Source organism: Poeciliopsis prolifica, unplaced genomic scaffold (assembly GCF_027474105.1).
Source record: "Poeciliopsis prolifica strain line A6 unplaced genomic scaffold, Auburn_PproV2 SCAFFOLD001, whole genome shotgun sequence".
Taxonomy (NCBI): domain Eukaryota; kingdom Metazoa; phylum Chordata; class Actinopteri; order Cyprinodontiformes; family Poeciliidae; genus Poeciliopsis; species Poeciliopsis prolifica.
In genome coordinates, this window is record NW_026562376.1 from 24,629,325 (window position 1) to 24,656,294 (window position 26,970).

General features: G+C 39.7%; 1 protein-coding gene across 3 annotated transcripts in view; it reads left to right on the forward strand.

Annotated features, from left to right (window-relative positions):
- Positions 1-26,970, forward strand: part of lrriq1 (leucine-rich repeats and IQ motif containing 1) — a 36,228-nt gene that overhangs the window by 2,243 nt on the left and 7,015 nt on the right. The window contains exons 4-20 of one of the 3 annotated variants that reach the window (XM_055046520.1): positions 111-185; positions 439-1,902; positions 2,009-2,161; positions 2,249-2,399; positions 2,536-2,729; positions 4,040-4,167; positions 4,324-4,397; positions 5,636-5,729; positions 10,305-10,475; positions 13,068-13,490; positions 14,734-14,896; positions 16,693-16,818; positions 17,671-17,760; positions 18,743-18,825; positions 19,805-19,876; positions 19,982-20,070; positions 21,122-21,220. In XM_055046520.1, the coding sequence (XP_054902495.1) occupies positions 111-185; positions 439-1,902; positions 2,009-2,161; positions 2,249-2,399; positions 2,536-2,729; positions 4,040-4,167; positions 4,324-4,397; positions 5,636-5,729; positions 10,305-10,475; positions 13,068-13,490; positions 14,734-14,896; positions 16,693-16,818; positions 17,671-17,760; positions 18,743-18,825; positions 19,805-19,876; positions 19,982-20,070; positions 21,122-21,220 (3,649 nt within the window). The remainder of the gene's footprint in view (positions 1-110; positions 186-438; positions 1,903-2,008; positions 2,162-2,248; positions 2,400-2,535; positions 2,730-4,039; positions 4,168-4,323; positions 4,398-5,635; positions 5,730-10,304; positions 10,476-13,067; positions 13,491-14,733; positions 14,897-16,692; positions 16,819-17,670; positions 17,761-18,742; positions 18,826-19,804; positions 19,877-19,981; positions 20,071-21,121; positions 21,221-26,970) is intronic. The other 2 variants (XM_055048108.1, XM_055047316.1) reach the window with 2 other exon arrangements.

Here is a 26,970-nt window from a genome sequence, read left to right on the forward strand (position 1 = left end):
ATGTTGGTAACACTGCCAGTGTTGAAAATATGTAACCCGATGCAGATTGTTGGTTTTTGACTTTGACATTAGCAAATGGATGTTTTGATATTTTTGTCTGGTGTCCACAGTTTCAGCAGATGGAACTTGAGCTCAGGAAGAGAAACGCTCAGCAGAAACTTGAAAAGGAGATGCAGCTTCAGCAGGTCGGTCCGCAGGATGCATATGCTCCTGTTATGAAGATTATATTTAAAGTTTTTTACATGCACATACCAAGGTGCCAAAGAATGTAGAGTTTAATTCAACTAACCTAAACCTCACCACATTTTGCAATTACTGTTTTTTTCCCATTGTTGCCAAGCAGAAACTGTTTACCATTTCAATGTAACTTGTGACACAATCAACCAATCTATTGCCCTGCTGACTCTGCAAATACAATGATCACTACTTCTTTACCAGGAGCTCCTCTGTAACTTCAAAAAACAAGTGGAGAAAGAGAGGATGATGATTGAAGAGGAGGAAAGAAGAAAATCGGAGGAGGAAGCAAAGATAAGGGAGGAGGAAGAGAGGAGAAAAAAGGAAGAGGAGGACCAAAGGAAAAGGTGGGGGGAAAACCAACGAGGCATCGAAGTGAGGCTTCAAAAAGAAAGAGAGAGGAGAGTGGTGGAACAAACGAGAAAACAAGAGGGAGCTGAAAAGGGAAAACGCAAAGAGGAAAAAAACTCTGAGGAAGACGAAATAAGGAGAGAGAAGGAAGAAATGAGACGACTGGCAGCACAGGGACGGAGGAAAAAGAAGGAAGAGGAAACAAAAACGGAAGAGAGGAGATGTTTTATGACTGCTGGAAAGAAGATGATGACAGAGGATGAAGAGAGAAAAGGGGATCAGGTAACGCTTAAGGATGAACTGAACACAGGACAAGAGAAAGATGATGAAGAAAAGATATTAGAGAAAGATTTAAGAATCATTTCCCTTTGTGAGGTAGAAGAGATGAGAAAGGAAGAGGAAGATGAAGAAAGAGAAGACAGGAAGACTTTAGAGAATGAAATGCAACGCAGAGAAAGTGAAGATAAGAGAAAGATGGATAACTGCAAGAGTCTTTGTTTTGAAAGTGAGCGCCTTATAAGAAAGACAGAGGAGATGGAAAGAGACAAAGAGATCGGACTGAGGTTAGAGATTGTTACACAGAGAGGACGAAAGGAACGAAGAAACACAAAACAAGAAACCAAAGTTCAGCAAGAAATGAAGGGAAGCAAAGGACATGAACAAGGGAATAGAGAAGGGGAAGATATGGAACAAACAGAGGCTGAAGAGAAGATACAGGAAGAGTTGAAGGATCTTGTGGAGAAAGATAGCAACCAGATGAAAGACAAAGGGACAAAAGGTGAGGAAGTGGACAGAGCTGAAAAAGACAAACAGCTGAAAACACCTGAAGACAGAGGAGACATGGACGTAAAAACAGAGCTGCAGCCGATTAATGGCAATAATCTGGAAGAGAACAAGGGAGAAAATGACGTTTCAGAATCACAGAATTCAGGCAGAACCTCCCTAATGCCTGATCCAACACCGAGTGAGGCCACAGAAAAACGCAGCATCTGTGAAATCCCCCCACTCCGTCACCCAGACGACAACATCACAGACACCTTCACATTACAAACTGTCCGCCAAATACATCCAGAGTCACAGCCTTCTGGCTCTTCCTGCTCTCTACCTGCTTCCCTTCCCAAGTGCACGGAGCTGAAGAGGTTGTCTTGGATGGAACATTGTATGTCCTGGTCCGAATTGTCCCTCCAGAACAAGAGGAAGGAGAGTGGTTCCTTCCAGAGCCAGAGGAGGACGAGGAGGGCCGATAGACTTAGCGCTGTGGTCCCTCTTTGTTCACGCACCCTGCTGGAGTCCACAGGCACAAAGTCCCTGCAAAAGGTAAAAGTGATGCTAATGTCTTAAGCCAAATAGGACCAAGTGTATGTTTCAGGTTTTAGCAGTTTATGCTAGCTGAATCCCTAAAATATGTCATCCTCTCTGTCAGGTCACCACAGTGGCTTTAGAAGACCTGACGCCCTGCAGCCTGTCTACTCTCTCCCAGTGTAACCGGCTGCAGTCCCTCACCCTCAGACGCTGCGGCCTCCGGTCTTTGGAGGGCATCAGCCAGTTGCAGGAGCTCTGCTACATGGATTTAGGGGTGAGCGTAGACTCCAGTCATTAGAATACACACCAAATGAGTCAAGCGGTTTTTGTAAAAGCTGTGTTTGATCATTTGACATTCCAGGAAAATGAAATCTCCTTCTTGGACTGCGAAAACATGGGCAGTTTGAGAGTTCTCCGGCTTGCCCACAACAAGCTGACGTCCATCCACGGTTTAAACGGGGCTCATAGTTTGGATGTTCTCGACCTGTCCCACAACTCCATCACTCGCATCGGTGAGAACAAGAGAAACTTCCACAAGAGGGCAGGATTTCCCTTCTTTTACGCTGCCTGGGAGAAGGGATCTCAGGGTCTTTCTGCTCTTCCTGAGCTTCTGTCTGCACAATTAGCTTCTAATTTTCTTTTTCCCAGCTGGTCTGGAGCCTATGAGGAGGCTGCAGAGGCTGTTAGTGGACCACAACCAGTTGATTAGTACCAAAGGCTTGAAGGATGTTTACACTCTCCACCACCTGGACTGCTCTCACAATCATCTGACGAACGTTGAGGGTCTGGAGAACAGTGCTCTTCTCCAGACTCTGGATCTAAGGTCCAACAGCCTTACTGAGGTAAAAACAAGCCCTGGTAAACAAAATAAGTGATAAACAAATAAAATATATACAAAATATATATGTATATATATATATATATAAATATATATATATATATATATATATATATATATATATATATATATATATATATAATATATATATATATATATATATATATATATATATATATATATATATATCTCAAGGAAAGGCACCTTAGAATAAAAATGTCTTCAGCTGCTTTTTTTATTTAATGTCAAGATTTTGAATTTAACTTTAAAAAAAGAGGAGGTCTGAAAAGAGCAGCTTCCTCCGATTTTTAAACCTGAACCTCGGAAGCATGAGTAGGTTTTTGCAGGTGGGCCAAGTCCACAAGGCTTGCAGCTCAAGTCTTAATCTTCTTTAACAATTCAGTGATTTAGCGGGGGCTCCAATATTAAAACCAGTATTAGTCTTTAAAATGGATTCTGAAATGAAAGGATAAACAGTACAAAAATGAGTGTGTGCTCTTAAGTTTGTTCTGGTTTAGACTCTTGCAGCAGGGTTGTTGGACCACTTGAAGGTTTTTTTTTAGTTGATACATGTGATACAGAAGAAAAGAGGAGTGGAAATAAATGCATAAATCAGCATCTAACATTCCTGTTTGAAACCAACCTTTTTAGTTTGGAAATAGTTCTAAACAATTTTGGACAATTTTGTTTTAAATGACTTTCAAGAGACACTGATTGTTCAAAAAAACTTGAATTTGGCTTGACGGCCAAGTTAAAGAGTCTGACCTGCTTGTTATTTCTTTTAGGTGCTGAAATAATTTATTTTAAAAAACAGAAAGGAGCAGTACAGCTGAATGTCATCTGCATCAAAAACTGAATCTGAAGATAATAATCTGGCCAATTAGGCGAGTGTACACAAACTTATGCTCCTCCAGTTGGCCATACTGTATACATAAATAAAATAAGTGGCATACAGCTCAAGCTCTTACAATGCACACATTCAAGGGATGGTACTATTTCCCTTTGGCTAGACATGAAAATTGGGGATGGGAAGCCTTTTCATTAACATGTTTTTTCTCTGTAATTGAGGTTAAAGGGCAGTTACAGGAAAGAAAAGTGCCAAAATAAAGACCTAGCCTGCCTTTCAGCAGACTGACTAGGACAGCCTCCTCAGTTGGAGCCTGTGCCGATGACAGTAACCACAGCAGGACTAAAGCAACTGACATTGATTGATGGGGTCGGCTAGTCGCTGCTGGATCAGCAGCAGCAGCAGTGTAAAGTTAGTCTAACCTCGCAGTGTGACTGGAGGGAACTGACAGCTTGTTTCTCTGTCAGCCCCCCAGCCTGAACAACCAGGTTCTCCTCAGAGAGCTGCTTCTGGATGACAACAACATCTCTTCCCTGCATGGCCTCGCTGGCTGCTGGCTTCCTCTGCTGCTGCATCTCTCTGTCGCACAAAATAGGTTCACGGTTTGTTTTCTTCCTTTGTAACTCATATTTGTTCTGGTGTAACTCCTTTATCGTATGTAATATCTACACTGGACATGAAGCCTTCAAAGGTACATGCACTTCTGGAAGGAATCTGTTGTGAAATGACTGTAATTCTCTATGTTTTGTAGAATAACCCAGCTGCCCCCCATAACTGACTTTGTGTCTCTGAAACATTTGGATCTGAGATTCAACTGCCTGTCAGGTAAAACCTTTTCCTGGGTAAACAGTGAGTGTGTTGTTTGTGTCATTTTTTAGTGTGGTTACTATACTGTTTTGGTTATTTAAATATGATGGCATTTCAATCATTGAAATGCCATCATATTTCAAGGATGGCATTTGTTTTTCAAATATCTACTTGTTAAGTTGTTGTGGTGTGCTTGATAAGAGTCGGGAAGTTCCCTTGAGGATCTGCTAAATATTCAGAATTTCTTTCACTGATCCAAAGCTGTAGACTTATATGTTACAGCTATAAAAGGCTCTAAAGTAAACCCTTAGTCGCCTATTGATCTTAGCATGTTTTTCATCATCTGCTCGAGAACCAGAGTTATTCGAAACTTCAAACTGTTGTGGTGCAGTCGTGGTTTTTACATTTGTATTTAAATCATTCTCAAAGATTTATATGGTAGCCAACAATTGTTCTGAAATGTTAGGTAATTGTTCACTTAAGTAAAAGTAAATATACGCAACCCAAAATAGATGAGTACTAAGCCACTGATCATATAATTGTGCAGTGTAACATTTTGAAAATAAATTTGCTTAACTTAGCTCATTTGTGCAATTGTATGTTTTTTTGTGGCTTAATAAGAACACAGGAAGTTGCCTGATGATGCAGCGAGGCATGTTTCTTTTATGACTTATCGCATGAGCAAACTTTTTAGGACAGGAATGGAGTCTTAAAGGAATATTGGGAAATGAAGGAAACATAATGTGTATTCGCACATTAAATAAAGCATTATTTAGTTATCTTCAGCATACAAAATAATAATAAAAAAAAAGAATTTAATAGATGTAAAGTAATGTTGCTACACACTCATGTACAGTAGGTGGCGGTATGGACCTTAAAGTTGCTTGCGATGTGTCATTATGGAAAAGAAGAAGAAAACTTTTTTTATATATATATATATATATATATATATATATAAATTTCTTTTTTTTTTACTTGTGATTTTAATTGCGTTTCACATTTAATTTAGACGCCGTGGTTGCAAAGTTGTGTTTTATCGACATCAGCGGAATAGTGAGAGAATGTCTATGTTTAGGAAACATAGACACTGTTTCTTTGCAGTTCGCAGAGAAACCAAGGCTTCAATACATTCTTGGCATTATACATGTAGAGACCGAGTAACAGGAAAAGAATTGGAAGTGAATTCCCATGATGTGTGTATGTAGTCTTAATACTGTTTAAATTTAAATGTAATTGTCTGTGTTTTTTCTCCTCAGAGTTACAAGATGTGTGTGAGAATCTGGAGGGATGTGTGTTTCTACAGGAAGTTCACCTGACAGGAAATCCTCTCCAGCAGGAGTCTGATTGGAAGTAAGCTGAAGTTTTAACAGATGGATAGAAATAGATATTGTTTTTTTTTTTTGTCTGTCTGATAGTTTGTACTATACAACATTAAACACACCAACCGCTGCTGGTCTCTTAAGCTAAACTTACCGGCTCAATAGCTGTTTTTGCTGCATACCGTGTCACATTTTTTTGCTCTCACATTTGAATGAATACTTTGAGAAAAAGTTCCAGTTTCCTGTTCTCTGAAACGCCAGTTGCCTTGAATGACGTTCAAAGAGCGTGCCACCGAAAAGCCGATATTTGTCTTATCAAATTCTTCTATTGGCTGATTTAGTGTAAACATTCCTGGAGAACATAGGCCTTCCTGTTCCCTTCCCAGGATTAAACATGTGATCCCGCCTGCCCTATTAAATTACTGTGACCCCCCCAACACACACACACACACACACACACACACACACACACACACACACACACACACACACACACACACACACACACACACACACACACACACACACAGATCTGTGTGCACTGAAGCCCCACACCAAGTGTGGGGCGCCCATACCAAATTTCCAAAATGTTGGTACAACAGACAGGTCAATTATCTTTGATCATTAATTTGTTAATTTATTTAGAGCTGCTAAATATTTTACAAATGTTTGTAACAGTTGCAAGGATTTGATTTATGTCTCCTTATGAGTGAAGGAAACAGTCCAGTTTTAATTAGTTATGAAGAGATACACTGATGTGCCAAAATGATATGAATATTCCTAATTAGAATATGTTTATTATGGATACTTAGAATCCATAATAGTGTTAAATGTTTGTTAGGCCTTTAGGTGCGTTTGATTTACTAGTCTGTGACCTTGCGGACTGCTGGTTTATAATGGTTTTAGCAATTTGTTTGTGTTAGCTGTAGCTTTTTAACAAAGAGCAGACTAGCTACGTTTCCACTACAAATGCACGCAAAACTTTGTCAACGTCACACGTGAGTAAGTTTGGTCACACAATAAGTTATTAAAAACATGCGGTGCCATCATCTTGTAACTACTTCTTGTTGTCTTCGTGTGTGTTGCAAAAAGTGTTTCCATCGCCTTGTTTAATGTTTAATCGCATTAAAACTATTTGCATAAAAAGTTTATATAGGGTGGCAAAGCAAAAAAAAGTATAAATTTGTCAAATAATCTTTAAAATGTTTTGATTCAGAGAGAAGAAAGTCGTCAAAACCATTTACGGTGCAGTAAAAGACAGAATGATCACAAGAACTATTAACAAAGAATAACAATAATGAATTAAAAAACACTTTTATATTATTCAACACATTATGAATATTTTAAAGCACTTCATGACAACTGAACAGCTGAACTCTTAACCTATAGCAATCCAGCATCATTGACTGACTCAGACAGTCTTGCGTCTTACTGCAGACGAGACTTGGACTGTGGAAGAAAGACTTGAAACTTGACTTGAATTTAATAAAAATGGCATGAACATGTCAGCTGTCTCTCAAGTCCTGTTCATTTAAAAATAAATTGTACTTTAATATTTGTAGTTTATACTTCAGGATTTCTCTGACCAGAGGCTTTCTGTGGTGTGTTGCTAAAATAGTACATGCTCAAATCTTTTCCTTCTTAACACCCAACTTAAACTTTACATTAATGTTTTACTGAACTTTACTTAACCTTACCTGCCATCTAAGACGGTAGACCTCAGTATTTCCTCTCCCAAGCCCTCACCCTTTCATCGCAAGCCAGTGACAACACTAGCTAAATTAAAGCAGCAAAAGGCAGGCGCTAAGAATTACAGACCCTGTTGGCGGCCCAGGGTGCAGGAGATATAGATGATGATGAAAACACTGATTAATCAGCAGCACTTTAAGAAACTTTTGGCGGAAGCCTTCACTGAATGAAGTACAGTCTTGTTTCCCAGATGTGCTGAGGAAGGACCACGGAAGATTGAGAGCAAACTACTTTCGAACTTACAGTCTCTTCCATATTTTTCTCACCAGTGTGAAACAGAAGAGTACATTTCTGATCAAATTACAATCCCTTACCCTAATGAGGTCATGAAACAACTTGAAAGGTCATATTTTGGGCTTGGGGCTTCGTTTGACGACATCGGGCCAGACTACATGCCCGCAGGGCTGGAATCTAATCCCCATTTTTACGAAGAGAGAGACCCAGCGGACATCATACAGACTGGAACTTCCCCGACAGTAAACACACATCTCATCTTCTGTAGTCGCATCTGTCAGAGTGGTGTGGGAGCGTTGCTGAAATAGTACATCCTCACTGTCTGTGCTTGAGCTTAAAATGTCAAGATCATAGAATATCCTGCTGATGTATTCTAAATTAGGCTTGTAATTATTTACACCCCAGGCAGATTTATGTTTTGACTTGCCTAAATGTTAATATTTCCAATGTCAACTTTTAGAAATGGCCTGGCCAGAATCCTGACTTGAAGCTGACTAATAATGTGTAGAGGAAGCTAAAGGTTAGTTGAGGGATTCCCAAACTTTTCCACACCATGGCAACCCCAAACAGTATTATCTTCTGCCTTTGCAAACCCACAGATAATGCTAAAAATATATGCAACACTGACTCTTTCAATGTGTGTTTTTTCTTACTTTAAGTCGCTACTCTATAGTTATCACATTTGTTCAGCATAAATACTGCCTCACATCTTAGTTGGTCAAGTTCCAGTATGTAACTTTTATTAAGTAAAAAATTTTGTTTTTTTATGTATTTGTTGAAACCGTCACCATGACTTGACAGGGTATGAGACAGATTATCTGTAAAAAAAAATCTCTTGATCAAAACCAACCAATCAGAACCAGGAGGAGGGTCTTGGCGCTGTCAGTCATTCTCATGTACACCCTGCTAAATGTGCTAATGGCGAAAAAGCAACTTACTGCTTCAGGAAAACCGTTTATCTAGAGGGCCGTCAGCCTTCTTGACCGGCTCTGCTGACGGGAGGAAAGTAAATAGTAGAAAAGAAGAAAGGGGAGGGAAGCAGAGGGCAGGATTGAGATCAGTTTTGTTTTTAGAGATGGCCTTCTTTAAAGACAGTAAACATCCACTTTACTCTCGGCTCCTCTCAGAGCAGGTGTGGGCTTACGCAGCCTGCTAATCTGGATTAATGTGAAATAGAAACACCAACAAAGTCATCTACTGCAGGCAAGTTATTGTACACTAGAAACTCCAAAAATTCCTTTAAGCATGATGCACCATAAAATTTAATCACTGATGTCATTTAGGACATGTTGCTGTAGAGTACTGTCTCTGCTACACACAGCAGCAGTCTTCAGTCAGAGGCCTATTTAGATTCGTTGCAAGACTGACTGAATCAAAGTCTTGCATGTGATTGCCTACAGCATCACCATCCGTAGCAACTTTTTTGAGAATACTTGAATGGCATGAGTTACCATAACATTTATTTGCCCTTTGGGATAAACTCATCTACATGTCTAAACATGTAGATCAAGTATTGTGTCATCTGTCACTGAGAGACGAGGAAAGATGTAAAGATGTGCGGTGGTGTAGATAATCATTTTGGCAAGAGCTCAAGTCCTGATGCAGTAAAATGTTTTAGTGCATTTTTTTGCAGGTTTTATTGATGCTATTCCCCGGTGTCCTGCAGCGTTCCCAGCTCTGTATTTTCCCACTGATCACTGACCACATTTGGTCAGTTTTTAGTTGCTTTTAGCTCTGCGTCTACTTCTGGGGCAGATTCTAGAGATTTCTGTTCTGCCTGCACATCCTTAGCCTCAGGCTACAGTTACCTCTTTCACAGAGGCTCAGTCCTCCCTCTAGTCTGAGGACAATGCTACATGGTTGTGTAATTTATATACAATTTGTTCAAATGAGATATGAGAAAAGCGTATAAACCTAAGCTTACTCTTAATTGTTTGTGAGGGAGCAATGACATACAAAAGATTTTTCAGATGTTTGACTGTCTACCTCTCTTCTTTGAGGTTCATTACAAACTCCAACATGTCAACACACCAGTAGATGCTTTTCAATTAACCATTCCAAAAATACATTTGCTTAATGGAAACAATTCTATTCAGTTCATTTTTTTCAATAAAACCTTTTGGCTCTTGCATAAAGTGTTTTTTCAGTCGTCTCAAAATTAGTGTTATTTTGCAAAATTGCAATGGAAACACTTGTTTTGCATCACACAACTCACATGATCAACAACTAGACGTCACTACTGGTGGAAAAGACAAAGAAGATCACAGGAAGTGGTTGGAGGATCACAGTGCAGAATGTTTTACGCGTAGACCAACTTAATCAGGTACAATTTTAATTGCGTTTATTATTTAATGGAAATGCCACAATTCCAAAAAATGTAGATTTTTGACATTAGCGGAATATCGGAAAAGTTTTGCACACACTTGTAATGGAAACACAGCTTCTTATACTTTTCACTCACATGATTCGGTGCATCTTTTGTCCCTTTTGTTGCTGCCACTTGACCAGGACTCCCTTGAAAAAGAGAATTTTTTTTTCTTAGTCAAACAAATATAAAAATGATATTAAAAATCTTCCTCATGAACACAGAAGTTGACAGAAGCTTGAAAGCTGACTGAAGCAGACATGTGTTTTGTTTCTCTGTCAGGTTCAAATTGCAGAAAGCAGTGGCTGGCCTGAAGGCCACGGATGGCCAGCAGACGGTCAGCTTGGCCACAGACAGCTTCCTCATGCTCTGTCAGGTGCAGCTTCAGCAGTCTCAGGATTTACATCAGCGGCTCAGCAGGGAGCTCAGGTAAGAGCAGATGAGACCGTTTGACACAAAGCTGTCACAAAGTGGACACAAAGCTGTCACAAAGTGGACACAGTCCATGTGATGCTACAACCCATTTTTCATCAGTTATCTTTTTACTGTTTTGATGCAGATCTTTAACTAAACAATTCATTAAGAAAAATAGAAATTGCTTGTTTGTTTTAAATAGTGCTGGATTGTCAGAATACAGCTGGAAGCTGTTTATAGGATTGAAATTATGGTTAAAAAGAAAGCACACCCTAAATTTATTCAAGGCCTTCTTTGATTTATGAAGAATTTGACCTCAGGACTTTATAAGATGCAAAGTTGGGTCTGAACAAATTATGAGACTTCTACAACAATGTCCTTTTATCATTAGTGATGTATTTTGGTGTACATCACTCTACGCCAAAGTAGAAATGATGTTTCAGCCATGTTTTAAGGACTAGCAACTCTTTAAAGTTGTATTATTTATAGGGTGTTCCAGTCCCAAATCCAGAATATACTTTTCTTTACCAGCCAGAACATTTAGTTTGATTTTTTGCAGGTTTTATTGTTGCTATTTATCATCCTCATGCTAAATGTGCTAATGGCGCACATTTAGCATACATAAATAGAATTACAGTGGAAAAAAAAAAGATCACATAACAAAAGCTAATACACAACAGTTGTCTTGTCTGTTGACAGGCATTTGCACGCCACTTTGTTTTATCTTGAGCCGATCAACCCGCCTGACATCAAGCAGTGAGGAATGCTTCCTCTCTCCTTGTTATGTCTAATACACAAGGCGCGGTGAGCCTAAAGACAACGTCCATCTATTTCCACAAGTCCCTCAGTGTCGAAGCCCCTTGCGCTACGAGGACCACCAGTGCTTATAGCGGCGGTCATCTTTCTGCTTATCTTCCTGACCTCTTTGAATTATGTCGCTCAAAAGATGAAACGTGGCAGCGACCACTGGAACGGGTCACGCTGAGGACTCCTATGGCTTGGGGGGCCACTGTGGTTCTCCCCCCACAGATCCGCCCCTCACTGGGTACCCTCTACCCCTCTGGCCTCTGAACAATGAGCCATTTTGGGGGGCTTTGCATGAGCCGACACAGCCATTTAACCCCTGACCTGACCTTGTGTCAGACTGAAGCTTAGGGGAGGTGAAAGCGGTGCCACACGCCAGTTCAATGGTGACTGTAAGGTATGAAGCTGTGGCATATCTTCAATTGAGTGGAATACAGCTTGTGTTACAATGTTGAGTTTGTAAGAATAAGTTTCAGCAGTGCTAAAGAAAATTTGTAATTCACAAACAACACAGTATGAATCAAAATGTGAGTCCTTGGAAAAAAAATGAAGAGACCACTACACAGAAGCCCATTGAAAACCTCATGGGTATTCCACCAAATATTAATATCTGAACTCTTCCTGAGTTAAAACATTAGTATTGTTGTTTCTAGATGAACTTGTTTTCTTTGCATTATTTGAGGTCTGAAGGCACTGCATTTTATTTGGACCCTTTCTCATTTTCTGCAAATAAATACTAATTTTGCTTGGAATTTCAGAGACATGTTGTCAGTAATTCATAGAATAAAAGAACAATATTCATTTTACTCAAACATGCACCTATTAAAAAGTAAAATCAGAGAAACTCATTTCCCAGTGGTCTCTCAATTTTTTCCTGAGCTGCATATTCCAGTATCCTGCTTTCTTGCTATCCATGTTGTGTGTCTCCAATGGTGACCTCGGAGTGGACTTTCACTCCAAGGTCACCACTGTACCTTCTTCCAGGTACGAGGAAGAAGGCTCATTGGGGTCACAGTCTTCCATGACCTCCTGACTCTGTTCTCACTTGTCCAACTGTGAGTTAAGTGCCGGACCTTTGTGGAGAAGGAGCTATCCGCCTTAAGACTAGCGACCTTCCAGACAGAGAGTGTGTCTGCTGCCTCCGGATTGAATTCAGGGGAGGGGAGTGGAGCAACAGAGCAAAGCATTGCTAATGGATTCATTACGTTTCCATTGAGGAGGCTTTGTAGAAGGTTAATCCTCTCAATGAGAGAAACATTTTCAACTGGAACTCATGCAGAGCAGACAGGCAAATCTTTTGTCTTCTCTGAAATACACCCACACTTACTTGTGAGTGTGATCACACATTTAATCTCACATTACTGGCAAAAGAAGCTTTTTAAAGAGTCATTTACATGACACTACAATGCTAAAAATATGTAAATAGCAATTGTCTTTTGTCTTTGGAAAAGTCCACAAGCCATTTCTCCCTCCAGTGCTCGGCTCACATGTTTGTTTTGGTTCTATCGACCCAGAATGCATTGTGCTATCATCCATTTCCTGCTTCTGTATCGGTCTCTGGTACGCTTGCATCCATTAAATCATGCTAAATCAAAAATAGTGAAGGGCTGCTTTAAATGCAATAAAAGGCAGCTGAACTTATGTTTTTACACTTTAATAAATGACTTGAGCAATGAGATTTACTAAAATATCTCAGTGAAATTCAGAGGACTTTTCTTAGATGCTAAAATAAACATACCCTAATATATATAAATGTTTTCCTTTGTTTTTATGTTTGATTGTTTTTTTGTTGTTTTTTTACAGAAACGCTTCATCTTCTCTGGATGCTATGAAAAGCTGCTGCCATCACTTTACGCAGGCTTTGCAGCTAGCTGAGGACCAGAGGTTCGCTCATGAATATGGTAACATCAGTCTGTCTGCAGTCCAAGCAAGGCCCGAGAAACCCCGGGACATGGACGGCAGAAGTCTGGGAAAGCTCACAAATTCCGTGAAAACTGAGTCTGCTGCCGTTCAACCTCCTGACAACCTGAGCAGAAACGAGCCCGGACGTTCTGAGGACACGGCAGATGAAAAGAACCCACAGGATACATTTGGAAGTGTTACAACAGGTCAGAGGTCAACAACAGAGTCAAATGTTGCCAGAGGTTTTGTTGACTTTCTCCCTTCAAATGGAGAAAGAGCCTCCACCAGTTTGGACATGGGACCAGACGACTTGGACAGTAAAAAGTAACTTACCTAATGTTTACATCTGTTTACATCATTTCTGCTACTTTGAGTGGAAAATTAAAATGGGTATTAATCCAAACTTGAAAAGAAATATATAACTAATAAATATATATATTTAGAGACGAGTGCTTTGCAGGAACACAGCACTTGTCTTTATTTGTACATTTTGACTCCGGGTCAAAGATGTACGGTTGCTTCAATTGCGCATCAGTCTGCTGCTATTTTGATGTGCATAAAGTAGAAATATTGAGTTGGGGAGGGCGTGGCCAGCAACATTTTATTTGCATAATAGTGACTGAATCTTAAAAAGGACTCAATTTGAAAGAAGTTCAAAATACTGATAATAAAATCTCATAATTTGAGAATGATTTTGTTTAAAAAAACAAACAAATGTTGAACATTTTTGTAAAAAAGGTAATGGTAATTTTATTTATATACTACATTTTCAGCAACAAGGCAATACAAAGTGCTTTACAGAAATAAAAATGAAAATACGAACAAAAAAAGGAAAGAGCAAAAGAAGAAGAAAAAAAATCTAATGTTGATCTAAAGTATGTAAGCTAGATGCTCCTGTTCAGAGTTTCTAAGTATCCTCTGGTCTAATTCATTTTCTGGGTTGGAAGAATAGGAGTCTAAAAGTAGTTGCTAAGGTAGTGTAGCCCATAGACCCCTAACCTTTTTTAAAGGAATCACAATGGGGCCCCTTTGAAATATAGTTCCTTGTGTTTTTGCTGTTCATTTACATGAGTTACTTTTATGACATTTCAGTGTTGCTAAAGTCTAACTTAAATATCCATATGTTCAAAAATGTGAATAAAACCACACAGGCTGCTGCGGGGTGTTTGAATCTTTTCACATGACCGTATGTGATTTACTTTAGTGGTACAAAACACAGCTGGAACAAAGCAAACACGTCACATTTTATCTCATTTGCTTCATAGCAGCTGCACCTTTTTATTAGTTTCTGCTGCAGACCATTAGTCATCATTGGAGCCTCTTCTAGTTGATTTACAGTGAGAGATGTTGAAGATCTCCTTCATTTTAACACACCGCCTTATCATTAACACGCTGCTATCTTTTTGAGGATAATAGATCTTTGGTATGAGCCCTGGCTCAGGACAAGCCTAGTTTCATGAGTTCTCCACTCCATATTTCTGCTTCAAACCAAAAGAAAAATCAGTTTGGAAAGGTGGTCAGTGTCATGTTACTTACCTTGTGTGTTTGTCTGTGTGTGTATTGTCAGTGCAGCGGCCACTGTGCTTCAGAGGATGGGGAGGACGTCCAGGGAGAAATGTGGACATGCTGAAGCCTCGGGTATTAGAGGAGATGCAGAAAAGCTGTTGTTTGAGCTTTCTATTCATAAAACGAATGCCGCTCGTGAAAACCACGCAGCAACTGTTATACAGGTAAAACCTTCCTGTCCAAGACTCAAAAGTGTAGTTTCACGGAATCATTTTTAAGATTTAGGACCACAAAACAAATGTTTGTCCACCTGAAGATTTTGTGAGCAGTGCCTTGCATAAGTATTCTTACTTCATGCACTCAATATTTACACTCAAACTTCAATTGAGTTAAGTGAAACCGTCCCCCAATAGCTGAAACATTATTCAACAACATTCATCTCCTTTTCAATTACCTGGACGTGGAGATGTAACCACCGTTCACAAGGTTCCCTCAGGTAGCAACCGACTGATGGACGTACCTATCTAGACGCAGTATGGTAGGAAGATCTGACAAGGTAGGGTAGATCATTAGGACACCGGAAGAACGTTCTTTATGTACCCAACTGATGACTTGTTCCTTCAGCTCTGGCTTTCTCAATTTCAGTCCACATTTAGCTTTTCTCACATTTAATCGTTGGTTCATGTCTGCCAGTATGAATTAATTATTAATGCATCCCAAGGAGGAAAAAATAACATGCATAAGTCCCACAATTCCATCCATCTTCCCAAAAGTTCTGTCCCTGCTGAAGAAAACCTCCACAAACCATGACGTTTTCTGCACGTCAGTGTTGGGCCCTTCTGAGCAGAGAATTCCATATTCCACCTGCTAGCTTCAATTGAGTTTGCTGAAATTTCTTAACATTTCTTAATTAGGACTAGATATTGACCTAGATATTGGTTTTGATTGGTATTTGTTGTGGAGCTCTGCAGAGTTACATGCAGAGTTGTCCTTCTTGGCTCCTCCTCTGGTTAATGCGCTGCCTGTAGCTCTATGTGGATGACGGGTTAGTAGATGTGCCATAATTTCAGATGACGGATCGAACAGTGCTCGACATTGTGTTTTATAATGTGTCTAGTTAAAACGTCTCCATAGCTTTATGTCCGCCCTCGGTCTTCGTTGGTCAGCTTTTAATTAAAACAGTGACAGCAATGACTGATTTTCCTTCTGCTTTGTGTTTGTCCACTACATAAAACTCCAAGAAAACATACTTTGAGTTCAATAAGTTTGTGGATATCCAAGGGACGCGAGCACTTTTGCGAGGCGATATATTTTCAATCAAACTCAACCAACCTGCAAAGCCTATGAAATGTTTTAGGAGGATATAAAGAGACCTGTGGATTTTTAAATAATGGCTGGCTCTGAAGCCACTTTCACACTTTGGATTTATGAATCTATTGGTACATATCCTCAATCATCAATCTGCTGGCCCCCAGCGTGTTCGGGACGTTTACTTGGCTAATCCTCTTCACTTAGTCGAGTGCTGCCGCTCTGAAAAAACACACTACTCGCCACCTCTCTGATATCCTCTCTCAGCACAAGAAGTGTTTGATGAGTCCTTTAGGATTCTCCAGAGGAGAAAGCGGGTTTAGGAGAGTTAAAGGAGCAGTATTTTGGGATGTGTGTGTGTTGGATGGGTACGCAGTGATTAATCAGATTCCAGCGACGTGCGGTAGTAAGCTCTAGAATTCCTGCGAGGTTCGGCTTAAAGCGAAGCATGCCCCCCAAACCCTTCCTACAACCCTCTGCCTCCCCGACTCCATTGGGAATTGGAGGATTTAGAGGCGCACTGGAGCTCCATTTGTCTCAGAGCAACACGGAGTCATGCAGAGTTCAGAAAGCAGAACGTTCAGCAATTAAAATAGGGTCTAACATGTTTTATCTCTCTAATGGGATAACATGCAGTATTTACGTTTGGGGCCGTGATTCATAGACGGTGTTCAGACTTTTTTCTTTTTTTCCTTTCTGCACGTACCTCTAGGCGTCTTGGAGGGGCTGCGCTCTGAGGAGGAGGCTCGCATCCGCCCTCGCTGCCGTCATGTGCCCTGTCGCAGGAGAAGACGACCCCTTGGAGGACCTGGACATGGAGGAATTTGTCGTCGATGAGGTATGCAAGTTTGTATTTACCTCTGGCCTATAAAAAATCCACAGAGTATGAACTGTGCTTAAGAATTCAGGTTTGATGACTGGTGAAACACCCAGCCATATTCACACAATATTGTACACCGGTTAAATGCCCCCGACTTTGTTAAATTTTAGAAAATTGGTGACGGCCGATACTAAGGTTCGGCGATATGTCAAATTTTTCCCAAATGATATTTGTCATTTCAACAAATGATGATATATTTGCACAGGTAACATTTGGACTTTCTTTGTTTTGGACGAAACAATTTAAACGTGCATGTACTGATTTGCCAGTTTAGAAAACAAATGTCCAAAAATATAGGAACAAGTTGCCAAAAAATATAATGTTGCATATTTGGGATTACTTGGGCTTTAAAGGAGATGAAGTGGTGAACCACAGGCTGCCGCAAAGGAAAATGGCAGGAAGATATACATAACATTTTTTCCATGTCACGCTACTATTTCCAAAACAAGAATTTTGCTACTATGTTTAGCAACTTTTCAGACAAAAACAATTGGAATCAGCAGGTCAGGCTTTCTAAAGATCGGTGATCAGCCAGAAAATTGAAGTCGGTGCTCCCTTATCTACATACTTACAAAGTTTTTATATAACTTGTAGGTGTATTTTGAACTTGGGCGGATGAGAAAAAAAATCTGCATTAAATTCAAGTGCAAGCTTTCAAATTAAGTTAAATGTTTAATTTCTTTATTGTTTCATCAGCTTACCTCCATGAACCTAAAGGTTCTAAATTAGTAGAACCCACACTACAGATAGGCAAGTTATGTTTAGTACTATGTACTACATAATGCATATATATTTGTTTTCTGCTCAAAGTCAGCACTGGAGGAACACTGGACAATGACCTTCTCTGAGGATTCCTCTTCTATGCATCATCCTGTGACAGAGCAACATTTACCTCCACAGGTAAACTCCTGTGGATTTCTTAAATCCACTTTAATTGTAAAAATGGCCAGTTGTGTTTTGCAGCTGAGTGGTAGGTAAAAATAGTGATTTACTAGCCTATATTATCTGTCAATGAAAATTTAAAGGCCACTTTCTTAGACCTGTTCCTTTTACATCTTACTTAACCCACACTACCTCGCCCCTTCCTCCCCTTTTCCTCAGAGCTTACACTCCCCCTCCCTGATTGATCTTTAAATTTATTCTTTTAAAAAACAGGATTATTTCCCTGAGGGACTGAAGGTTGCTCAGCACCAGCAGATGTCATTTATCACACTGGCTGAAATGTCGTCCTGTTTTTTTCTCTTCTCCCCCCTTCTCTTACCTCTCGTTGGATCTTTTCTTTGGAGCATGCTCAGCACAGTACATCATGGTAGCCCACTCGGGCCAGCTGATGTGCTGCAGCTGCCGGTGTGGTCGGCTCCAGTCTGTGGACGCTGAGCTGAGGTGCACATCAAAAGGCAATGATGAACAATTCCGCACTCGGATGGAGAGAAAATGGGACCTGGAGAGTGATTAAGCTGTTCGTCTGAGTTACAGTTGAGAGTTTCATGAGTAGGAAAACTTACTTCGGATGAAATGTATCCATTAAATATTTAGCATGAAAACAAACTTTTGATTTAAACGTAATTACCTGTTATTGTGCGTAATGTAAGGTAACAGTGCAGCAGCTTAAAGTACTTACCAGAATTATTTAGCCCTCCGTTTAAGATCTGTAAAAATCTTGTTGATGTGTGTGTGTATCTGCCACGCAATTAGAGTGGTGAAAAGGATGAAAACCTCTGACACAAAGGGCCCAGAGTCCCCCAAAATTCAGCACTTCAGGAACCTATACTGGGAATTGCCAGAACATAGTCATGTTGGCGTCCCCGCTCACGCATTGACAACTGGCAGCAAGCTCGCCTAAGAATGTGTTAAACTCATGTGTTGGTCATATCACTCCCAGGTTGTATTTCAGCCAAAGCAGGCCGGCGTGGCTGACGAGAAAGAAGAAGTGGAAGAAGAAGATTCAGTATGGAGTTCTGCTAGGTAATAAAGTGTAATAACTCACTCCATTGACCATATAATTGCGCAATTGCCCATTCCTAAAATAAATTTGTTAAATGTAAATGTGGCAGTTTTGAAAAAAAAAAGAAATCATTTTACAATGAAAAAAAATTTGGTACTAGGGCAAGGTGGGGCTTTTAGCCGTACCGTAATTGTTCTTTCCCCCTCAAAACGGCAATGGAACACTTTTTTTGTAACACACGGGTCACGTCATCAACAATCGAATGATGCCACTGCTGCAAACCACAAAGAAGACGACAACAGGAAGTAATTAGAGGATGATGGTGCGGCATGTTTTTGAAAGACTTATCGCGTGAACAAGCTTATTCTACCTTACCCTAACTGTGAAATTTCCAAAATAATGCTAACATTTCTGAATCTGGCATGTTCCTTTGTTTTAAAAAGTCTTAGACTTTGTGGAAATTTCTGATTAAATTAGGTGGCAGCTTGAAAAAAAAAACCTGACATAGACGCATGTAAAAATATAGCTTACAGCTTTTGGTCTTCCTTTAACATCTTTTATACACACTCATTTGCTACTGAAAGTAGTCATTTCTAACTATTATTCTGAGGAATATTGTTAGCATGATATGGTAGCGTGCTAGTATGCTAGCAGGTAGCATGCGACCAGATCGTGCTAACAACTGGCCATTTTGGGTTGTGCAAGTGAAAGACTTGGGAGTTTCAGTTCCTAACTAGTTTCCTCATGCATCTCTGATAGTTTTGATTCATTTTTGACAATGTGTACTTTTTAAGAAAATAATTAAAAACATTAACTTCTAACATCAATTAGGTTACCAAATCTTGACATTATGGTACAATTAAGCAAGAGATAGCCATATGTGTTAAAGTAAGCAAAACTTTTAACAAAATATAATGACGTTCACTCTTTTGTGATAATGAAAATAAATTTGTTTTTGATGTGAAATTTTTAAAAATATTGTGAATTCTTTGTTTTCAGAAGCAAGACTCCAGTTTCAACCTGGACTCAGGGCGGTCGGTCTGAAACATTGGAAAAAATTCGACAGGAATGGTAAGTCATTATGTCTCCTACGCTGTTGCATTGTTCTTTATCAGTATAATGTGTGAATTCAATACAAGAGAAGTTTTAGATGATCGTCTCTCCCGCCGTCTGTAGGGGCTTTACCAATAAACGCACAGCTTTTCTTATGCTGAAAAGAGCTCAGAAGATGAAGGCTACCAAAAAGCAGCAGAAAAAACATGAAAGTAAGTGTGTAGCCCAACACACTGTAGAGACCATGAGGAATATGTTAAAGTTCCTCATTCAGTTCACCCCTTCTGGAGGTGATGTTAAAGTTCCATGAGGAACTTTAACATATAAAGTTGTTAAAGTTCCATAAAGTTGTTAAAGTTTTTATATGTTAAAGTTCCTCATGGAACTTTAACATATAAAGTTGAAGTTTTCTAAAGTTTGCTGGTTTCTTCCACTTTACAAATATCGTTTTTCACTACAAATAAGTTGAAGTTTGCATTTCTAATGCAAGGAAACTTGGACAAATTCCAATGGAATGTGACTACCGCTCTATCTCTAGTCCCTGTTTTGTTTACTGGTTGAAGACATTGATGTTTGGATTATTTTGTAAAAATGCCCTTGTGTTATGATGAAGATCTGCTTCCTATACAACTTATTTTGTTAAATTAAAACACAAAAAAAAATCACATGCAAATACCTCCGTCTGTCTGTTTTTTTTTTTTCCATTCTCATGTGTTTTTTTCCAGTCTTGCCTCAGCAGCGGTGACCCTTTCCAACCAATGTACACTAATGAGCCATAACAGGCAGCAGAAGCAGGGCCTGTCGCCTCTCATTGGCCCGTTTTTTTAAAAGCCAACAAAATAAATAATAATTGTCAGGAGAGCTTCTAGCGAGTCTCATGAAGACTTTCAGTCCACCTCATCGTAACGGCTCAGAGTAGCCGCGGTGAAAGTTGACCTCACCTCTGCTCTGCTCTGCTCTGAGACACACTGGTCCTGACACAGATATCGTGCATGTAGGTCATGTACAGGGAGGCTGCTCTTTGATCATAATTGCAAATGCATGACTGAAATTGCGGCTCTCTTGTCATCTTGTGCCACCAACACACAGGTCTATGTCGGCTGTAACTCCTAATGGCATGTCCCTCAGTGGAACCAGAGCTGTGCTCTAATACTTTCCAAATCTTTCATCTTGATTTTTTTTTCTTTCTTGTTCTTCTTAGTTTTGCTTCTGGTTTTAAGCCTTCTATATCCTTCCTTGATGCTCTCTTTCGGTTCCTCTTAGATCCCTTTGTCAGTGTTGCTTTCAGAGGCTGCAATTACCAAATAAGCCCAGCGGAGGCAAAGAACAGGACTTCACGACGCGGCAGACAAACTTTAGGAGGTAGGACTTAAGATATGTTACAGTCCAGATTTTTAAGTCTTTGTTGTGTTTTCTTATGTTTTTTTTTTTTAATTTGTATGTCTTCCATTTTTCCCATACTAAGCCCTTTACAGATCAAAGATTTTTTTTTTTTTTTTACCCAAGGGTATGGCAAAATGTAGTTTCATGTAATGGCATGCAACGTAATGTATTACACATGTAATACATGTATTACCGTGCAGGGCATAAACCAACTCCATCGCGGTGGTTTTGAAACTTTTCAGCTGTCGAGAAAACCTTGTATTATTTTCTGTGGACGCCTGGGTTCAGGACCACAGCCACCTATGAATAGCTAAAATCCAGAAATAATTGGGACACCCTCAAACAATATTTATAGTTGACTATTTTATTAGCTCATAAACCAAATTCACCTTCATATGCATTAATATGCACATTGGAAGCACTACAGCAGAAACTATTTTCTTCAGGCAAGGGAAATAAATGGCATTCCCGCTAATTTGCAAATGACAGCTAGTAGCTTGTCAAGAAGCATTGCATATAGTTACCTCTTCTTCCCAAGCAGCCTTTTCTTTAGAATAAGATCAATGAAAAAAATCTGCAAATAGGTGAATTTATCTGCATATAATTTGAAGTTACGTTCCACAGAAAGATGTGTGAATACTAACCCACAAATAGGCAGGAATCCAATGTTACAGTTATAATAAAAGTGGTCACAGTTTTTAAATGATTTGGTTCCACATTTGTATTTGTACAACCTCACCGTGAGCCTCATAACAAGAAACAATGAACCAAAAGTAATTATCCAAAGAATTACTTCACTTGAGCAGTTGAGGAACTGTTCTGCCAAACCACACACAGTTTTTAACCACAATTCAAAATTTAAATGCAGCATTTATTGGTGATTAACGTTAGAAAAATAGTTCAAACAGCAAAAGTGAGAATCAACAATCAAACCAGCCAGTTGTCTTACACTTTGCTTCCTAGAAGGTCTGGACCCTCGGCATTTGAGAAACATGTGCTTCCTGAAGGCGTGTTGAAGTTTGGAATAATTTGAACTGATTTTACCCAATTACTAAAGTTTAGCTGTGACGTTATTAAAAGCCCCAGGTCAATGAAGCTTAGTTCACAGGTAATTTTTTGCAAGTCCAAGTCAACTCTAACATTTTTGATCTCAGATCTAAGTCCAGCCCCAACTGATCTCAATTTTTTGATCTCAAGTCCAAGTTAATGGGGTGTTTTTGTTTTCTCAACCTTCCAGACCACTCAGGTCTTGTGGTTCTGACCTACTCTACATCCACACAATGGTCAAAACACTGAGGTCCATTAAACCAAAACTAAAGACCTACCTGTTTAGTGTTGCCTTTGACCCATGATCACTGGAAAATTGACCAACATACTTGATGTGAATTGATGATTTTGTTGCTGGCACTTCAGAGAATGTAATGTTTCTCTCTGGTGACTGTATGACGATGTCTTGTTGCTTAAAAGTGCTATTCCAATAAACCTGATTGACTTAAGAGGTGACCATGAGTTGACATAAATGATAGAGGTGGTAGGTTTCCCTTGATGAGTCGTGGTTACACTCCTCTTCTGACCTGTGGAAGACTCACCCCCCCACCTCCTCCGGATCCTTTCCCAGTGCCCGGGGCTCAGCAGCCCCAACCCAGCCCGGCCCAGCCAGCACTCCCCGGCAGGGGCTAACGTTTCAGGCTTTGACTCAAGCCCCTTCTGGAGGTGATTAGCCCCAAACCCATGACAGATTCTTTCCGAGATATCTGACGCGGCATGTTTATTTTATCCGGGCTCGTTGTGTGGATGTGCTGGACATGAGTAACCCACTTGAAATGGGTATCGTCTTACACATGCAAAGAGAGACACAAGAGAGAAACGACGGTGCAAAGACTTTGAGAAATCTTCTTTTTTAAGAGCAGAAAACCGAGATATACATTTCCCCGTTTTATTTAATTTGTATCTTTCAGTGCGAGAATGCTCCGTGGGATGGAGATGTTTCATGCCTCCGAGCGCTTCTGCTATTTTCCACTCTTACTTTTCCACCGACACCTTCCACTCGTCGCCTGGAGGCACACACTTCCACTCTGTTCCAGTCGAACTTCAACTTCATCAAACATCTGTCCTCAAGTCACAGCGCCTGACGGATCTGTGTTTTTATTTCAGCCGCGGACCCCTACCTCTTGAACACTTAACTCGGTTTCACACTTCATGTCATCAACAAAGTCGAGCTGAAACTCAACCTCTGTGTTTATCTCCAATCCTCCAAAATACCTCAATCTCATAACATTTGCCGCCTCTCATGTGCATTCAGTTCACAAGCTCCTATATACACTGTCTAAGGGAGCAAATCTTCTCTCTGTTCAGGAAGTGTTTGCACACTTAAGAGGCGAGCAGAGCAGTTGGAGCAGTCTGAGCTACTAACATGGATAGACACCCAACTGAAAACACTAAGTCAGTCATGTCTCAGACATGCTCTAATTCATCTTCCACTTTGCACATGCTATTTAAACTTTAAGCACCGCTTGTGGTGCACTTTGAAATGTCTCAATTTAAGCGGGACGTGCAGGCAGGACCACATTTAGATTTTTAGATGTAGTTGGAGGCCATTCTTTCCTGGTTTATCCCGGGCAAGATTTCGTAAACAAGTCTGTGACGTATTTTGATTTCAGTGAGCAGAATGTACCCACTCCACCCCCTTAGTTGTAGATGTTGAAAGATTTTTTTTTGGTCATAACTGTGTTGTTTTTCAGAGTACAACAGCATTAAAAACAAGAATCAAAAAAGAAGAATGCCTGACAGAAAATGAAACAAAATGCAGATTTGGTTGTGAACTTTTGATCAGCTGCTTGTGAGTCGGTTTTAATTTAATGCAGTTTCCACTCATAATATTTTGGAAAAATTTTGCAACAATATTCTTCAAAACCACCGGTTAAGGTACTGACTTTATTTGGCCCATTACACCTTAACCTTTTTTACGGCATTCTGTTGTAGACTGACTGCATTGTTTGGGACTTATTTCCCCACTTTATGCAACGTTTGGCTAAGCTTTAGCTTCATATTTGACTCTGGAATATGTTGATTTATTGAGCAGCTCAGGGTCGAATCAATGACTGCAGGTCCTGTGGCTGCAGAAAAACCTGAATCATACACCTGCTTTCAAAATGCTTGAGTGTTAGGATGAGGTCTTTGTTCTGGTATGTTAATTGATTTCTTCCAAATTGGATTAAAGTATACCCAAAACCTCTACTTTGAGCCAGATGGCGTGCTTGGGTTTTGTAAATTCTATGGATATTGACTGTTCTGTCCCTGGCTCTTTTAAAGCCAGGAACAGCTTTAAGACATTTATGTAAAATCAACTTTTTCAAGCTTTACATCACCTGGTGATGTTATTCCTCATCAAAATACATACCTGTAGCGTTGCTTTGATTATTTCATGCATATCCGAAAAATCTTTTAATCTCCTGTGGCAACCATTCAGCTGTGCAAAACGCCTCATTGGACCTACCTCTGCCTTCAAGAACAAAGTTCCTCCTCAGGGCAGCAGTTTCCAAGCATTTGCCTCGGGGAAGCAGCCCTTCCCCGCTGCTGAGTAGGAGGAGCTTTCCCACTCAGCTCCTTCAGACTAGCCAACACCATTTAGCAAACACCTGGTGGAACTGAGCATCTGCTGAACTGATTATATGAGCTGCTTCTCAGTGAAACGCTGGTGAAAACGTTAAAGGACTAATATAACAGCCATGTTGTGATGACTTCCTGAAGACAAGACGTAGGAAAGAGCAAGAGTTTCTTAAAGGGACAGAGGCCCAAGTTGAATGTGTAAATGATCATTTTAAGATTTTAAATCCATTTTTATATACAAAATGAAGGTAACAGTTACTTGATTGTGCTATGAAATGATTCTATGTGGCTGGAAAAAGCATAACACTGCCTCTTTAATTGTCTGAAATGGTGTTTTACTTGCGAATAATATTTTTCACTGTTGAATGCTGGACACTAGAATTGGTTTTCTAACAATTTCCTCTTAAAGACTTCTTCTGATGTTTTTCCTCCTAGGGATTGACCCAACATTGCCTCTGTTCCAGAACAGCAAACTGCCAAAACCCCTGCATTTTTCAGGGTGGTCGGACCTGATGATGATAAATTAAATTAATTGCTACTTTCCATCCTAGAACTTCTTAAAGCAGCAATTTTGTTTCCAGTTTTATTGTGTACTGTTTTTCCATTTATATAGTTCAATAAAGAGAAAATCATTTCTATTAATTCCTGATAGGTGGAAACTAAAAAGAATATAACTTGGCTTTACGACGTGTGACTGTATTCGCTTTAGATATCCAAATGTATAAATGCCAAGCACATTGGATGTTTTGTTAATTCAACCTTTTTTATTCAGTTTTTTTTTAGTGACAACAGGTTTATAATGTGCAAAACTCTATGGTACCATTCGATTTACTGTTTCGTAGAATTGCACAAATTCCATTTTCCCTGGCAGATACTGAGGTTGGATTTGCCAGTTCTGATCCCTGACAGATTCTGATTCATTTAAGAACCATAAAACATTAAAGACAAACAAATATTTGGCAGGTTGTTTCATAGAGGTAGTTGTTGGAAATGTATGGTTTACGGTCAGATTCAGGGTTACGATTACCTAAACTACGAAAGAATTATGGAGTTGTAAGGTGGTCCTAAAGCTTTTTCTTTTTTCCTTTTTTTTTTTGTTCCACAAAAGATGTTGTTGGTACATGTGCTTATAGACCAAAATGACTTTTATTTATTGATTTTTTTTATTTGATGAATAGGGAAATAAAGTGGGAAATAAAGTGTTTTGATTATAAATTTCTAACATAAATATAATCACCTTCCTGAAATAATGGTCATTTTTTTGCCCAAAAGTAATTTAGGCAAAAAGTGACCATTATTTCAGGAAGGTAATGACAAAGAAAATAAAAGTTGTTCAAGTATTTGACCTTCTGACCCCAACTCAGCAAACCGAGAGGAAAAGAGTTTATTATGTGAACTATTTCTGATCCGTTTGTCCCAGCGTTTGTTTCTGCTGTGAGAATAAATTGGACGAGGCTCTGCGGTATCCAACCAGTTCCTTAAAGGGGCAGCGTTATACAAAATTCACATTTTTTAACTCTACGTCATGTTGTATTGGCATTCCCTCATCAAAAACACACCTGGACAGCATGCTCCGCCTTTGGATGCCGCTCCTCCTCAGCATTGCAGTTCCCAAGCTTCCGACTGAGTGGGGAAGTTTCCTCAGCTCCTTCAAACTAGCCAACAGCAATTGGCAAGGACATAGCAGAACTGCACATCTGCTGAGCTCAATATAGGAGCTACTTCTCATTGCAATGCTGGTGAAAATATGTTAAAAGGTCAATAGAGGAGTCATGTTATGATGACTTTCTGGAGGTGGGGTCTCCGAAAGAACAGGAGTTCCTTAAAGAGACAGAGACCCAATGTCAAGGCGTTAAATATCAAAGTCAAATTTCATTTAAGTCATATTTAATATTTTTAGCCTTTTCATAATAACTAAAGTTAACATAGTTGCTTGATTGTGCTATAGAAAAGCATCATATGCCTGGGAAGCGCATAATTCTGCCCCTGTAATTGCCTTTGGTTAGCCACGGGGGCTAAAACCTCCAACTTCCTCCCTAACTTTCTGATTGAGAGTTATTTCAGTAGACACTAGATCTCTTAATGTGCCTATGAGCCCCGTTAAATAGGCGTGACTCCTA